The 17658-nt window shown below is 45.0% G+C and overlaps 2 protein-coding genes across 2 annotated transcripts in view; one reads left to right on the forward strand and one right to left on the reverse strand.

Annotated features, from left to right (window-relative positions):
• Positions 1-17658, reverse strand: part of LOC124278117 (structural maintenance of chromosomes protein 5-like) — a 387080-nt gene that overhangs the window by 263193 nt on the left and 106229 nt on the right. The window lies entirely within an intron of this gene.
• LOC124278118 lies at positions 4583-6485 on the forward strand. Its single transcript, XM_046713866.1, has 3 exons — positions 4583-4647; positions 5581-5637; positions 6094-6485. Coding segments are annotated over exons 1-3 (342 nt in total). The 5' UTR covers positions 4583-4645; the 3' UTR covers positions 6377-6485.

Below are 17658 nucleotides of genomic sequence, written 5' to 3' on the forward strand. Positions count from 1 at the left end.
TCTTGTGAAATTGCTCTGGATCAGTGCCTTGTTAAATGTGTTTACCATATGATTGTTTTGATCATGTTTTACGGTCGGCTTCAGTGTGCGATGTGTTCACTTCCATCAACCACCAGCTTGTAATAACCGTCACATGAGATTAGCCATGTGCTAAAATAACACCCAAACTTTAAAAGCGTACCCCTTGTCAATGTCCTGAGCCTTATAAGAATCGAAGGTTGGCTTCCTGAGTCGACATCTCAAACTATGGTATGTAAGTGGTAATAATTCCGAGCATTAGAGAACAGATTGGCTTGTTTGGAATTTAATGCTTTTCATAAACTAGAATCTCATAAACTATTTGTCTCTGGAATCATCTGTGATATGAACTTGTGTAGTGGTTTCTCTAGAAATTATTTAGCGTTATCTAAAATTAAACATTTAGTCACCTTTTATTGTATATGACCAAATTAATTAGTTACACTATGAAGTTTTAAGAAGGGATTCATTTGGGTTCTTTTTGCCCCAGTCCGCCTGTGTGTGGACAATATAACCAATTATCTGTTATTAAGTTCATGATATTTGGTGAATACACCAACTGCATAACACCGTCTCTGACCACAAACCCAAGCGGGTTGCTCTCTATTAAGCTCACAGTCTTAAAACAACATTTCATGGTCTGTTGACTGTTGATTTATAATGATAAACCACCCAAGCGGTCCATCCCTTGTGTCAGGTGTTAATTAGAGGGTACCATTAAAGAATGTATTCTACTACAATAAGCCTATTATTCCCCTGGCAAGGGTTCACTTTTATGACATGTAATAAACCATGGCCAGTCAGTCAGTGGGTCGGTAAACTTTTATTTAATCAATGATGTAGCGTAGGTCTATGTAATTTGTGTTTATGCAAACCGTGACAGGTCAAAAACTATTTAGCTTTTGTGGATAATAAGTAAACCATACACTTAAAACTGTATTTTGGAAAATGCTAGCCATATCAGGGCAAATATGACAGTTAATGCCAATTTTTGACACCTAGAACAACAAGGATGCAGGCGAGAAGTTATACCAGGAATAATCTCTAGCGTCTTATAGTCTCCCTCGTTATAGTTGATGCATAGGAGGACGAATACACTCCTAGGAGGGCCGAATACACAGTCTATACACTCACGGGGATCCTTGGGAAAAGGAGAAACTGAAAGAAGTAGTGGTAAAATCCTTCCTAAATTTCCAAAGATTTCCAAGCCTTGGAAATATCATCTTTCCAATTTTGGAAATTTTTGGAAATATCATCTTTCCAAATTGGAAATTTTTGGAAATCACCATTTTTTTTCTTGTGATCAGACCTAATATAAAGACGCACATTGACTAGTATCTACATACTGGTGCGTGGACATTAACCATGTGAATGTAGCAAGAAAATTATCGCGCAGTATATTGTGACTTCGACCCCCACCTCGCTTCCGTGGAAGAAATCGTTATGTTATAAGTTGTGTCATGCAAAATCCTTTTGGTTATGATTCCAATACATATTTAACTACGAGTAGAAAGTAGTTTTGATTTTCTAACTTGATGAAAACAAACCATAATCTCATTAATTCTAACAGACTTTAGCCCGTCACTTTCACGATTTCAAAATGAAGCTGTCGCAAAACATCCGCCAGTCTGAGGATAAATGCTATTTAGGTTTGTTTTCACCGGGTTACAAAATCAAAACTACTTTCTACTGGTAGTAAATATGTATTGGATTGATGGCCAATAGGATTTTGCATGACTTATAACTTATAACATAACAATTTCTCTCGTGGAAAGCAGTGAATCAATCAATATAATACCACTTACAATATTATTGTTACCGACCAAAACCTGCGCTTCCAAGGAAGAAATCGTTATGTTACAAGTTTTGTCATGGAAAATCTTATGGTCATCAATCATATGCATATTTTACTACAACTAGTAAGTAGTTTTGATTCTTTAACTTCCGTGAAGCGATCTGAACACAAGTAAGATATCATTTCAGGCTTCCACAACGCTCGCTTCGCACTCACAAACATAACCCATTTAGCACGAACTGCGGGGTCCTGTGGAAATCTGTGCATGGTGACACCATCGCCCGACCCCTAGGAGCAATTGACGACAAAGCAACGATTCGGCATGTTGTCGTTGATGTCGAGAAATAATCAAAATGATGAGCGTGCTACACACTTTCTATACAACTAACTGAAAATCGTTCCTCATATGACGTCACGGCAGTGCTCTGGCGACAGAGTTATGTAACCTGTCTGTGGTTTCGTTGGTGGGCGAGAGTGAAGCAGGCGACCTTTAGGCAACTTTTAACCACAAGTTTTTTAAGAATGAATTTGGTGTTCCGCATAGGTCTAACCACGAATCTTTCATATGTAATAGTTAAAAGAGTACAAAAAAACAAAGTTTATTTGTTCTTTAAGGAAAATGTGCCCACAGTAAGCTACAATATAAATGACACCATGTTTCACAATAACCTCACCCTTGATATTTGACAACAACGTCACCATGACTTCATGTAACTGGATTTGTATAGATTCATGCAAATCATAAATTCATGCCTGCAGAGATAACCCTGACTCAAAACCTGCTGAGAAAACCATAATATTGATGCAAGCAGCGACGTCGGGTTCCATGATTCTTTTTGGCTTTAACCCCAAAGTACTAAATTAGCCATTTAGAACTTCCTCAATTTGTCTTATTCATTCTTTACAATTTTTGCAATCGAACGATCATCCTTTCAATCGCTAAATTTCTGGTTAGGAAATACCTTTGTTCCATATTACAACAGGAAATATCTAAATAGAAGTGAAAAAAACATTTTCACATTCATAAGAAGTCTCCGCTAACAGCATAGTCGATTGTAAAATTCGGACTGGACAGAGACTGAGAACATATGATATGGTTTCAGAGGAAATAGTGATACCATCTGCCACCTGGTTCTTAAAAATACTAAAAGGTACATCTTGTATTGAACATGTCACTTCCAGTAATGGGGAATGCTTCACTTCATTAACTTTAAAATGGAATTATCATTGTCCTAGCTAGCTAGATTCAAATGTCTGTATACACTGGTTTGGATACTGACAGTTGTCTCTTCGGAAACAGATGCTGATTGGATATGTATCTTATCACCAAACGGTTTCATTATGCTCTGTTGAGAACCAATGAAGACAGGAACTATGGTGAGCAAACTAGAATTTTACTTGCCCCTCCATTCTCTTAGGAGCTATGATACTGGCATAGGTATAATCAGCACTGATAGCCTACATGCTGAGGCAAATATTGGTCGAAATCGGACGGTTGGTGTTAGAGTTACAGGTGTTGGAAGTGTATTTGAGGGCTAGAAATCGTAAAAAAACACAACCAAGAACCTGTTTTTGGCACGCGAGCGGATCTCTGAAATATATCTGAGGTCACAGAGGTCAGGTACCTTGTAAGTAGTCCGGGAGAAGAAATAGTTCCTTCTTTAACAGGCTGTAGATGCCTTATCCTTGGGTCAACAGTGAAAACAATTAGTGTTCTGGAACCTGAAAAGTGTTTTTTTCAGTTTCCACCTCTAAGTCTGCTTTGGAGAAAATTGTGAATAAGTCGATATAGCTGCCAAATGGTGCCTCTTAGCCATATGGGAACTGCCTTTAAAATTGACGGAAATCTGATTTCGCACCTGCACCAGAAATTTGGAAGTGATTGGACATGTAGTTTCGGAGATTATCACTTTGGAAATTGAAATTAAAAATTAATTTTGAATAATCTGCCCTTAGCTTTCGAGCCAAGAGCCTTGAGATTTTTGCACAAACAACTTCAGCACTGTAGGCACCTTGGTGAATTTTTTTAAGCGATTCAGAGCTTTGGTTCAGGAGTTTGTTGGGTACAAGATAAGGCTGAATAATAATAAAAATCTGAAAGATTACAATAGGTCTCCTTGCCTAGTGGCATGGAGCCTCAATTATTACTTGCTGATTCCCAAGTTGAAACAAGAGCAAACTGGCAATCATACTGTAAAAGAACATGGTGTGAAATCAACAAACATAGCAATGTGATATTGTGACAACAACTGTATTCTAAAATTAAGGTCTAAGTTTACATATTAATACAAACCGCTACAAAAGTATTACAGTGGTTGTAAAAAATTCGAAGGCCGTATAATAGAAAAGCAATGATTATAGCAATAAACACAGTGATGATAATATTCTTTTTCACTGAAGCAATGGTCATGTTCATAAAACAGGTTAACCAGGGCAAGAATGATTTCTACACAGTAGAAAGATCTCCACACAATGGGTAACATTCCTCAGTTATCTCCCTTTACAGCTTCGCCAATAGATTGTGCCAATCACTACGGTCCTAAGTATACTTCCGGCATAATGATGGTGTTTAAAGTTTGTTGCACGGTCGATTTCAAATGCGCAGCAATATTACGATGCCTGAAACGTGCTGCCATGCCTCCGGATGCTGCAATAGAGGTTTGACGTGTCCGAGAGGTCAAAACTTGCTGAAGTGGTGGTTGACTATCATTCGAAGTAGCGACGAATGAAACAAAAGCATGATGAAGTAGCCATCAGCTCTCGCAGGTCTCACTCTCAGTGTTGTGTGCCATTTCCACTTCTTACAGAGCGATTTCGTTACTGTAACTAATTATGGTAAGTACCACGTATTTTGTATCTTTTACAGTTTGAAGAAAACGTTGTTATTGTTATTCTCCTTGCTAAATTTAGTTAACGTGCATGCCAACCAAAATTACGAGCAGGGGTTTTGAATCGATTCAGGGAAAAAGAATGTGTTGCTTAAGAGGGACACATGCTGTACAAAACATTTCACGCTAAACATTAGGGGCCTCTCACTGTAGTAATCATCAAAACGTACAGTACACAATCTTTTTGCTTTACAAAGGGTGCAGCCAAAGGCGTCACAATCTGTAGAATGCCACTAATGGTATCGTCTGAAATCAGCACCCCAGTGAAGATTAGCTATAAACATGATAAAAGTTTCGGTAGTAGTTAGGCTTTATTCACTGTTAACATTGTTTCAAAATTTTCCACCGTACTTGAACACAGCCATTGCATTCTAATTTCAGGTTAATCTATTGAATTTATTTTCAACTATATTTCAATTATATCGTAGCAAAGCATTCATCACTTGATATGGCCTGTTGATTTTTACCTGCTTGTCTTCTCTCATACAACACCTGGTCATGCATCTTAAATACAGTTGTCAGTTTGACACAGAGTTACATTGAGTAATTTACTTGAAAATCTAATGTATGTGATATTTTCACATATGCTTATATCTCCTGATGACAGGTAGAGTAGGCAAGTAAATTGGAACAGACCCCAATTTATTATTTTCAATGTTTTAAGGTAATTGGCATTTCACAAGTAAGTTTTCATGTGAACCTGTGGGTTAACTTTCATTTGCTTCTTGCTTTTAAAAAGCAAGTTAGGATCATTATATACATGTTTGCAAAGTTGCTTACATTTGACAATAACACCTTTGCTCCCATCATTGTTGAATTAAAGTTTACCAAGAATGCTAATACACAATTGACTTTTTACCTTTAATGCATCTCCCTACCGGTGCCTGTTGTCCACAAAGATGAGGCCCAGGTGATTCCAGAATACACATGCTACAGGTTAGTGTTTGTTTACTTTTGGTATGAATTTGTCTGAATAATGTATGGTGTACTTGTTGAACACACTTCTTTGTATCAGAAAATAAATTAACGAGGAGAGTTACTTGCTTGATAACGGTGTTAGTAGCTACACCACAATGTCGCTCATATTATATTAAAGAAGTTGTATATCCATGGAACTCTCCTTGTTGTTCATCACACCAACTTCTAAATGCCACTCAGAGAAGGAAAAAATGTCAGCATATTTAAATTATGCTTCTCCATAGCTGAAACATTTGTTAAGAATAATGTTTTCCACCTTTGACCTATCGGAATGAATATGTTCATTATGTGACATGTCTTTCTCTACAATAGTAACTTAGATCTGATAATAATACATTTTCTCATAACTGGCAGTCATGAGATAATATTACCCTGTATCAGTTTGGATAGTAATACTCCACTGATGTTTTCCAGGATGAACACGTCTGAGGCAACAGAGAAAAACAGATGTTGTATGACCAATTCTTTCCCTGGACTGTGTCAGCTGACCCACTTAATTCTGGTGGATACTTGTGATGTTGAATGTAACATCAGTGAGGTCGCTGGGGAGGAAACAATCACCCATGATGATTTTGATTGCAAGAATATTGAGCCAAACATTTTCTCTCCAGACTGGGCACAGGCCAAATATGAAAGTAACTGTATATCAACACAGAGACAAACATGCAGTGCTTCCAGTACTAACTATTATGCTTAGTGCAGCAGCAATTTTCATTTACACAGGACTGGCAAAATATTCAGACTTCACTGTTGTTCAGTATGATTGATCAGACAGTATGATTGTAAGTGTGGAAAATATCAACATGCATCTGATGTAAGTGTTAATCAAGGTTCTTCAAAGGAGACCATCATTTTTTACTGTATGTATGTCTATATTTATGAATGTCCATACATGCAGAATATTATATGTTGAACAGTAAAAACTGAAATGACAACCCAGACTTTGTTGATTTTTGTCTGATGATAATTGACACATGAGTAGTATAGGGAATAGCAAGAAAAAGACGTATAGGTGCACCTTGCTTAGAAGCTTCCATACGGGCTAATTCTGCTACCAGCCTAGTAAAAATGAGTGTTTGCCCAAAAAACTTCGACAAGACCACTTTCGGCGGCTCCCAACGAAGTGCACTCCCAATTAGAGCTATGTGGGTGCATGGATATAGAAACATGCCAGGAACCAAGCTCTCGCGCGAAGCCTATACCGAGATCTGATCAGGTCGTTTGTCACTTAGGGAAGCGAAGGGGAAGTACCACATATCGCAAGCCCGATACACACGAATCCGAGGTGGTATAGACCCCAAGCCCCAGACGCCGAGTAATCCCGACATGGCCGAAGTCTTAGAGGGTCTGCTGGAGAAGTGTCCCCACATATTGCTTTCGGACCGAGAGAAACAAATCCTGGAGCAATCGGGGCACACCTTCTACGATCGCTACCAGATCCCCCACCAGTTTCTCGAACTCTATTTGCTGTGCTTTCGCCCACTAGTAGAAGCCGGCAAAATAGTCGATTTCGTCTACATCTACCCACCCCACCAATTTCGACCCTCGGCGGGCAAACTCTGAATCATTTTCGCCGACCACTGCTATCCGGGACCTAAGGACAGACACAACCGATGCACCGACTGCCTCGCCACTCTATCGGAACTGCCTGCTCTCTTCGGCCCCGACAACTCTACATGCAAGTGTGGAGCCATCGACCACTGCGTCGACAGCAAGAAATGCGTTCTCTGGGATAAGAAAGCGATAGACTACACACCCCAGGAGCAACTCCCACTCGAGGTTCCAGAAGAAATCATGGTCGACAGCTGTACAGAGAACCTGTACGACAGCGCCAGCGCTTCCTGGAGCATACTGTACGCACTCCTCATCAGCAAATTGGTATTCGGTATTGGGTCCACAAGGCTGTACGAGCTATGGTGAGAGCCTGCTGTAGAACCTCCGACACCCAGCACGACTGTATTGCCTGCTGAAGAACCTTCACCCGCTAGCGAGACGTCTGCCGGCAGCGTATTGCCTGCTGCAGAACCGTCGACTGCGCCCACCGTCCAAGAGTTCTACGACCGCTTGGGGAGGCTCGAGGCTCGTTTGGAACAAAACGCGACGATGTCAGCTGGTGTGGAGCAAACCACGAATTTGTTGGTGGACATCTTGTCTAGGCTAGACAAGGATGATGACGACGACGAACTCCTGGAGGAAATAGAACGCGTCGAGGAGGAACAAGAAGAGACCCGTCTGGGTATCGAGAAGGTGCGGCAGATGGTAGAATCGGCCCAAAGGTTGACCTACCTTTCGATAGCTGCCTTGTTTCTCTGGAAGGTCGTCCGCAAGAGCTGGAAGCACAGCAAACCAGTTTCCCCCTTCGTGCACCCCTTACACACACCAGCCGATGAGAAGGTAGAAACACCCAAGACCAAACGTGGGGATCCCTTCCACATGGAGAAGAGATGTGTGGAATGCAGCCTATACGAACCATGTGTTGTTTTTTTCCCACCAGGTATGCACACCGGTCCATGTCAGAGTAGGAGTAGTACTCTCCCTAGCCCTGTGGTGCCTGGAAGGGCCTCCACAGCACCCCGGTCCATGCCAGAGATGAGTAGTACTCTCCCTAGCCCTGCGGCGCCTGGAAGGTCCCCCACAGCACCCCGGCCCATGTTGGAGTAGGAGTAGTACTCTCCCTAGCCCTGCGGTGCCTGGAAGGACCTATAGAACCCTGGGCCATGTTGGAGTAGGAGTAGTACTCTCCCTAGCCCTGCGGTGCCTGGACCACAGCACCCCGGTCCATGTTGGAGTAGGAGCGATACTCTCCCTAGCCCTGCGGTGCTTGGAAGGACCCATAGAACCTATTCTCGCCCAAGGTCTGGAAGCAGCAACTCGACTTCTCTATCGTCTTTCTCTTTTGATATGGGTGAGCGGCAGATCTTACCGAGCCTGCAAAGAAACGGTCCCCGCACCAACCGTAGGCGTTCTATTCCACCGGCGGCCCGAATCGTTTCTCGTATCTTGTAGCCGTAGACTGGAATCGTTTCCCCAGTCGGTGAATTGAGTTGCAGCAACAGCCGTTTCTTCCCTTCATATCTCACTACAGCAAACCTTATGCACATGTAGACTCCTTCCTCCTCCTTCCTTTTCGGTGTTCGCTGCATGGAGGGGATGCCACTTCCATATCCTTGGACCCGCCATAGTTGGGCAATGGGGTATGCCAAATATTGCCCCGTCCCTGTGGTACCTCTGCTTTCCCCGACAGCTGCCGGAAGATACAAGACTCTTTCTCCTTGCACGGACAATGGTCCACCAATTTGCTGATGAGGGGTGCGTACAGTATGCTCCAGGAAGCGCTGGCGCTGTCATACAGGTTCTCTACATTCATGAAACAGCTGTCGACCATGATTTCTTCTGGAACCTCGAGTGGGAGTCGCTCCTGGGGTGTGTAGTCTATCGCTTTCTTATCCCAGAGAACACATTTCTTGCTGTCGACGCAGTGGTCGATGGCTCCACACTTGCATGTAGAGTTGTCGGGGCCGAAGAGAGCAGGCAGTTCCGATAGAGTGGCGAGGCAGTCGGTGCATCGGCTGTGTCTGTCCTTAGGTCCCGGATAGCAGTGGTCGGCGAGAATGATTCAGAGTTTGCCCGCCGAGGGTCGAAATTGGTGGGGTGGGTAGATGTAGACGAAATCGACTATTTTGCCGGCTTCTACTAGTGGGCTAAAGCACAGCAAATAGAGTTCGAGAAACTGGCGGGGGATCTGGTAGCGCTCGTAGAAGGTGTGCCCCGATTGCTCCAGGATTTGTTTCTCTCGGTCCGAAAGCAATATGTGGGGACACTTCTCCAGCAGACCCTCTAAGACTTCGGCCATGTCGGGAGTACTCGGCGTCTGGGGCTTGGGGTCTATACCACCTCGGATTCTTGTGTATTGGGCTTGCGATATGTGGTACTTCCTCTTCGCTTCCCTAAGTGACAAACGACCCGATCAGATCTCGGTATAGGCATCGCGCGAGAGCTTGGTTCCTGGCATGTTTCTATATCCATGCACCCACATAGCTCTAATTGGGAGTGCACTTCGTTGGGAGCTGCCGAAAGTGGTCTTGTCGAAGTTTTTGGGCAAACTCTCATAGCAGAATTAGCCCGTATGGTAGCTTCTAAGCAAGGTGCACCTATACGTCTTTTTCTCGCTATTCCCTATACTACTCACATGAGAATATTCGTAAGTATTGTAGAATCTCAATTGTACCATTTAGACTACCATTCAAAAGCTAAATTATTCCTTGTCTCCGTATTTCAAATACACACTGTGTTCACTGACACTGTGAGTCCATTATAATTGTGACGAGCCTTGATGTAATTTGCAAACCCTTCACACATGCTGGAATAACAAATGTGAATATTTGTAATCAAATTTAAAAGGCTCCCACCTTAAAAGACAATGTACCCGATACCCCCTTGCTTCTGGCATCAGATAGTTCAGACCTCCAGTAATGGTTCAATGTGTTTATAATATTTCAGTAAATCACTCATGCTTAGTTACATTATTTGACAACACCTGAAACACAATTTCAAATAATATTCTTGTGTTTTCAAAATGTGATCTATCATTTAGATACTGGTTATTTGTGTTGAGAAGAGACAGCCTTTAAAAATGGTACAGATTGGGGTAGTGTCCCAAATGATACTTAGAAATATATTGTGCAAGCAATATGCTAATTTACTGTACATTTTGGGGATTGAATAATGGCCTTAATATATTTTGGGGATGTGGGGTGTGAGGTGATGATGAATTTAAGGGGTATCACCTATCATGTTCTGGAAAGGTAGAGGTCATCAATTTTGTACACATGTACTAGAGGGGAGGTAAGCAAATTTGTCCATAAAAAAGATTATGCTTAAAATGATGGGTGTGTGTGTTTGTGTGTGTAATTGATTTTGAATATGACATATGCAAAGGGGGTGTCACTTACTTTGTACATGAATTGTAGGGAGGTCATTCACATTGTACATGCTTCTCCATAAAAATCATCACCAACACCCACCCAATTAATTATGAATGGTCCTTAAATATGTATGTAGAAACTAAAAAACGGAAGTTGTTAGCTTATTTATCGTGTGAATGGGTGAAATATATTTTGTTGAACACACTGTCAGCGAGTCGTTAATTCGATGAAAATTATTTATGTTTCAAATCCTTTCGAAAACTATCCATCGCCATAGCATTTCCTCTTTCCATTGCATCCCAAAGCGTTATAGGCTATGAGAATAGGTTGTTTACGTGAACGAAAACTGAAGCACTTATGTTGTGCGCGTAATCAGGTCAGTGCTAACGTTATTTGTGTAACGCTAATTTCAGTGTACACTAATCCTATGTTCTAACAACTATTACGACGCCATTAATGTTCTGTGTAATGTGACATAATGGGGAGTAAATGGTTTGACGAATTTACAAAGCAACTACTCAATAAGAAATTCCGAGAAACGGCAATATTACAATAACTGCAGTACCGTTCTATTAGCATTATTTTTCGTCCAGACACGCTAGTTCTTCGTGCTTTGACAACAGTCGTCAGTCAGGACAACTTCCAGATTCCGTAATTCCTAATATAAGAACGACAGACTTAAAAGTAGGTTTAATGTAGATTTAAGTTTAGGCTTGGCCCGAAAGGCAGGCCTATATGCCAGTATCAGAGTGACAGATGCTGTTGGACCGTAACTACCGCAGTAGTAGTATATATAATGATAGTCCGGGATCAAGTCCAACAAAAGCCTCTGCAAAGCCTTATTTCACAAATAAAGCTTTTGTCAGGCCCTTAGATCTCGCCACCATTGTATCTACTACTTTTGAGCCCCCGGTTAACTTCCCGCCCACACGTGGCACTACTGTGCCGCTATGACTGCGAACTAGCACGTGCCGCTATGCCACGTTGACCTCGATGAAACAGTTTAATGTGAATCGCCTATGATCTCTTTGGTGTTCGTAATAAAGGCTTGCTGGGCTTTTCGTACTCCCTGTTCTATGTACTTTTTTTTCTTCTCGTCTTCGCTGATAGCAGACTTACGAGACTTGGACCAGATTTCTTGTTTCATCTTACGGTACTTGTCGAGTTCAGAGAGGATTGAACGAAACTCCTCCTCTGAGATCTTACTGTCAGTGAGTGCTGTGGAAATACGCTCACTTACCGTGTTCAGCTTTGCTTCGGCTAGAACCCTGATCTCGTCGCGTTTCAACGCTTTAAGATGCAGTCTGCGGGATACAAACTTAAACACCAACCCTGCCACCCACTATGGTGGCTAACAACCCAACACCTGCCGCCCCAAGTCACATGCTGGTTGTCATAAGGGCAGTATCAGTCCCGTCCACGATATTGAAAGCTCTATGGTACTTCTTATATACTGCTTTCCGCGTGTCGCGGTCTTGTTCTAGTTGGCGTTTTACATCACATAACTGTCTCAAGCGGAACCCGTCTACGGTTTCCAGGGTCTTCGCGACTTCTTCTATGACAGGGTACAGACCCATTCTGTGTGCCTATAATATATCTGATGAGATATTTTTTAATTGGTCTTCAGTTAATAGTCGATCAATGTACTTGAGGCTTATAAAACTTAGATTCTCGTATGTGGAGATACGGGAAGGGTCAATAGGTAACTTCTGGTCTATATCAACATCAAAGCAGTTTAATATGGGGGGTAGTAATCCCAGTTGGGGGCCCCCCAATCGTATAATGATACGGCAAGGTATGAAACCTGGTGTGGAGGGGTCATCCAAACGTATTGTCACCCCAGGTAAAAGTTGCAGGTTTGGGGGGTGGGTCAAAGCCGTCCGAATCATCAAACTTACCCTTGTAAGCGACTTCTATGATGAGTGTGGAGTCTGGGGCCATAGCCCTAACCCCTGCTATGGTATCGGGGTGGGTGGATATTAACTGGGACCGCCCGGATGAAACTAACAGGTTGCCCCTCGGCCGATATGGTGTTTTAGAAACTATCATCCTTTCATGAGTTGGAATGAAAGACGTGACCAAGATACCGTTGTTCCTAATTTCAGAGACATAGCCATCCTTGTCTAGTGAGATATAAGGTGCGGTGAGGGTCACGTTGATCACCCATTTGGGTTCTTTTATGTCTGCCAGGGACTGCCGTATGTACACACCGTTTTTTAAAGCGTAGGACCTACGAGGTGTCTTCCTCGCCATGCTGATCAAATCCCTCCGTGTCTCCTAGGTCCCCGAGTGTGATTTTGGGTAGATGATCGGCCATTGCTGCCCGCCTATACACGTTGTCTTTCAAGAGTAGGATGTATGAGCCACCTTCCTCACCAGGCTGATCAAATCCCTCCGTGTCCCCTAGGTCGTTAAGCGTAGCGTTGGGGTGATGATTTGACATTGCTATATTACTATTACGAGATAATTTCCAACTGTTTTTCTGATAATTTCTCAGGGGTGCACTTCACCCCCATGAAGTGTATGTTGTCGGGTAGGAAGATCTTGGCGAGTGATATCGTGGCTTCCACGGTCACGGTGACCCTCTGCAGACTGGTGTGGGAGTCGACACCCACCCGAACGTAAACAGTGCAAACGTGATACTGGTGTTGTTTCCCCCACCGGAGTTTGACCCCTTTACGATTTCAGCTTCATCCTGCGATGGTTCCCCTAGGTAGCCTTTGATGACCAGCGTGGAGTTTGCCGGTAGGCTCGCCAGGATGTTGACCACGCCAGCGAATTCAGATACCAACTGCAATGCTCCGTCTTGCACTCCCGGTTTACTCGATAGCATGTGGGCTGCCATACTGGCGAGTGGGCTGATGACTACACTACGTCTCTGCGCCGGGACGTAAGCCACGAGCAGGGTTCCGTTGTTAACGACTTTGTTTAGGTAGTTGTCTTTGTTCTCCTTGAACACGTAGGGGGAGCCGAGCTTAATGTTGAGAAACCAGTCGACTTCAGAGGGCAACAACACCCACTTGTCGTCGTCGGTGAAGACGAGCGTATATGGTTTGTTTCGGGCGACGGTCGTGCTATCAACATCTTCTAAGTCGAACAGTTTGCCTCCGAACGATGGGTATACCGCCCATCTATCATCACCGATACGGACTAGGTTGAACCGAGTGTTGAGGGCCGCTCCTGAGAGATCTACTATGTCACCTAGGGTTCTACCGATGGAGGGGACTTCAACGCGTTTGTAAATGTTGTTTTTCAGTTGCAAGGCGTACAATTTACCATCTACTCCGGGGTCGTCAAATTCGCGTATGTCCCCGAGGTCGGAGATCCCCGCATTGATGCATTTCTTCAACTTCATTCCAGGGCCTTGTGCGCTGGTCATTTTATGTGAAGCGTTATGCTGAGGTATCCTATATTCACAGGGTTATGATTTATATCTAAAACCGATATTATCAGCTCAGGGATGTTGCCCCGGGTTAACCTCTTATACTGCCGCGGTGAAAACGACTCGGTTCTACCGTCATTGTATTTCCCCGTTTTCACCGGTACGGCTCTCAGTATCGTGGAAGGGTGACCCCCCTTGAATGTTGTCCGTTGTGCTCAGCTGGCGGTAGTTGTGGGTTTTATCTCGTCCGGCGGCATACCGAGTGTCCTCGCCAATGGTCGGCCGAGCCACAAGGAGTTTCTTCCGTTGTTGATTAACACCACTGTGCCGTTTGAGTCGTTCATCTTGAGTTCGGCTCCCAAGGGTTTGAAGACCTCGTCGCTTAGCGAGCACACACTGTAGCAGCCGTCGGTTATCTGATTGCGGGTGCCACAGATGAACAGCTTGTTGTTGTTGACGTTAATGTTAGTCCATCGCGGTAGGTAGGTGATATCGCAGAGTGCGACATCGAGTTGACCCGACGTGTTATCGATCGCGTGCATCAGCTGAACGGCCTCGCCGCTCGTTATTCCTGGAAGTGTTATGTACATGTTAGAGTATAATACTTTAAGGTAGTTCATGCTTGGTTCAAGAAACCTATGCAGTTCTGGCAGAATCAACTCAACTTCGCTGTGTGGTGCGCTACAACAGGGTGTGGTGTGACATTGACCGACACTCGGCATGGACCGCTGAGTCAGTCTGTGTTCACGTTCCACGTGTACTACCAGATCAGACGTATCCTCAATGAGATCAGCGCCCCGCTCCCACAGGACAAGGCGTGGAACGCAGTAAACAACCAGTATAATAGACGGGCCTACGAACGTATTTGCAACGAATTCGAACTAAACCCGAAGACGGATTGGCGTTTGCCGGGACCGAACCACGGGTTGGGTATCCCCATCACTCACAATATGCATATCGCGGAAGCCAGCAAACAGCTGGTGAAAGATTGGGGTTACAAGTCGTATCATATCACAACAAACGAGTGGGATGACCGTTACATGGCTTTCGACAACAGCAAGGATTACCGAGTCTGGAGGTTCCAGCAGGGGGCAGCGGATGACTGGAAAAAGTTCATGTTGGACACGTCGAGAGGGTTCACTCGTGCCAGTGTCACCAGATTGAACGACTTGATTCAAACGTACGTGTGGGCGCTGTTGGGTGCGCAGACGCAAACGCGTTCCAACATCCTCGGAAAGGGGACTGCTTACGACGCTCAGAAACAGTTCGTTGTTAACGTTGAGGATGCTATCAATGCTCCAGTTGATCTCCCGAGTGCCATCAAACGCTACCAAGACGTGTTGGAATACGCCAGGTCGAAAGTCGACTACGTCTTCGACGTGGGACTGTATATGGCTCCGAGCGATATGCAACTGAGAGTAAAAAAAGTGGTGGGTTACAACAACGAAATAGTCCTCGCCACGGCGGACCAAAAGTTGGGCGTCAACCCCGATGTTAACACCCCCAAGTCCCGCCACCCACGACCGGTGAAACGGGTATAGTGGCGCCATCCCCCAGAGCCTAGGGTTCAACCCACACCCCCACAGCCCCAACAGCAGGCGTCCAATCAGCAGCACATCGACCGTAAAACAGCCCTGGTGGTTGGCGGGGTAGCGGTCGGGGTGGGGCTTATTAGGTTAAAAATTCCTTAGCCGCTACGTACACCAGCCCCGCCACGGCGACGATGGCTGCCCACAGGTTTTGACTGAGCCACGTGGCAGTTTTAGCCAGAGTGCTCAGCAGCCACGAGACGATGCTACCCAGGATGCCGGGTAGGGCTTCGGCGGCCTTACCAGCCAGTTTAGCCAGGGCCTCCCTGAGTTTTTTTATCCAGTCTCTGACGCCACCACCACTTGGGGGTGTTGGTGTTGGTGTACCACTGCCGCCGGCAGGCGTCAATGACACCACCAGGGTTGATATGATGAAGCCCAATGCAGTCAGAATGCTGGCGATGGTGATCCCTTGCTCTCGGAAGAGGATTCGGATCCTGTTGGCCAACGTGGTGTCTTCATTTAGGACTCGATCAATGGTTTCCCGTTGGGGTATGTCCCCGATATTACTGAGTTCGGGCCTGGCTGCTTGCAGATCTTGGACGACCTTCGGGGGAAGCTTAGGCCGTGCGCCACCGTAATCTATGAAGCCTAGTTCATCACGGATCAGTTGACACCCACCAGGGCGACTGGTGAGTGTTGACAAAGCATACGGCTTCCCGTCTTTTTTCATATCGACCCCCGGGTGAGCCCTCAATCGCAGCGTGCCCTTCTTATCGATGGTAAACTTGGCATAGTCCCGCCCCAACGGCTTGATGTTGTCTCTATTTTCAGCTGTGTCGTAATAATCATCGACGGCCGACTGTACAAGTTTAGTACTTAAGGGGAACGAGGTTTCATCCTCCCCGAAATTATCCCACATATCATCCATAGTGATGTACTCATGACCGCCTTCAGCCATTATTTAATATTAAACTTTTATATTTTATCTATATAACAATGTATGGTAGGAAACTAGATCCTTTCAGAAGATCAAGAGAGCCTCTAGGCGTCAGAGCCGTGCGCCAGTCGGTGACCATCACCAACAACCCCAGCAAGATAGACCAGAACCAAACGCTGCTGGTTAGATTCCCAAACCTTGGCGAGAATGACCTTATCGTACCAGGCACGGTTCGACTGACGTTCAACCTCACGCTGACCTCCGACAACGACAAACGCGAGCTAGTGCGGAACGTAGGTCGAGCCATCATCAAGAAAACCACCATCAAGATCAGCAGTAACGAGGTGCTGAGCATCGATGACAGCGACGTGTTTCACTGCTACGGGGACCTCTGGAAAAGCGAGGGAGAACGCGTCAATGACGTGTACCAGGGCATCAGCAAATCGACCCGGTCGCGCGTAGGATACAGCTTCACGCAAGACCAGCTAGACAAGATCACGGACGGTGAAAAGGCCATCGCCGCAAAGCGTCACGGGAACAGGTTCTGCGTGCGCTTCGACTTGAGTTGCTCCACGGAACAGCGCCGTTTTACCAGGCAGCGCTGGATGATAGGCTTGAATACGAGCTCACGCTTAACGACTACAGCAAAGTAGTGCGCGTCGCCCGAGCGGTGATGAGGCCAGTTACACCGTCGACAACATCTCTCTGGAGTTCGACATGGTCACTAGCCCGGAGCTGGCCAGGCAGGTTCGAAGCCAGTACTCGGGGAAGGTGGCCATCCTGTACGATCGCATACTGAGGCATAGATCTGTTGTGCGGGATAAGAGCGACACTGTGTGGAATATCAACCTGAACGTGCTGGCGCGATCGATGAAAGGCATCCTGGTCGTCCCCGTGGAGGATTACGAGCCGTTCGAAGGGACAGCGAGAAGTTTTCAACCCGAGATTGAAAAGGTGGAAGTGACCATCGAGGGCGTGCCCAACCAGCTGTTCAGTCATGGTATGAGGGCATACCAGCAGTGGGATGAGATAAAAAAGCTACTGGCCATCAAACAACACCCATACATAACCAAAGACTTGGACCTATCCTCCGTGCAGATCGGTGAATACCTGACCACCAAGTACGAGCTATGGTTAGACATGCGATCCACGGATGACGATAAACTGCACGGCAGCGGTCGCCGCATTGATAATGGCAGCGAG

Source organism: Haliotis rubra, unplaced genomic scaffold, assembly GCF_003918875.1.
Source record: "Haliotis rubra isolate DU_JTF1 unplaced genomic scaffold, ASM391887v1 Scf231, whole genome shotgun sequence".
NCBI lineage: Eukaryota > Metazoa > Mollusca > Gastropoda > Lepetellida > Haliotidae > Haliotis > Haliotis rubra.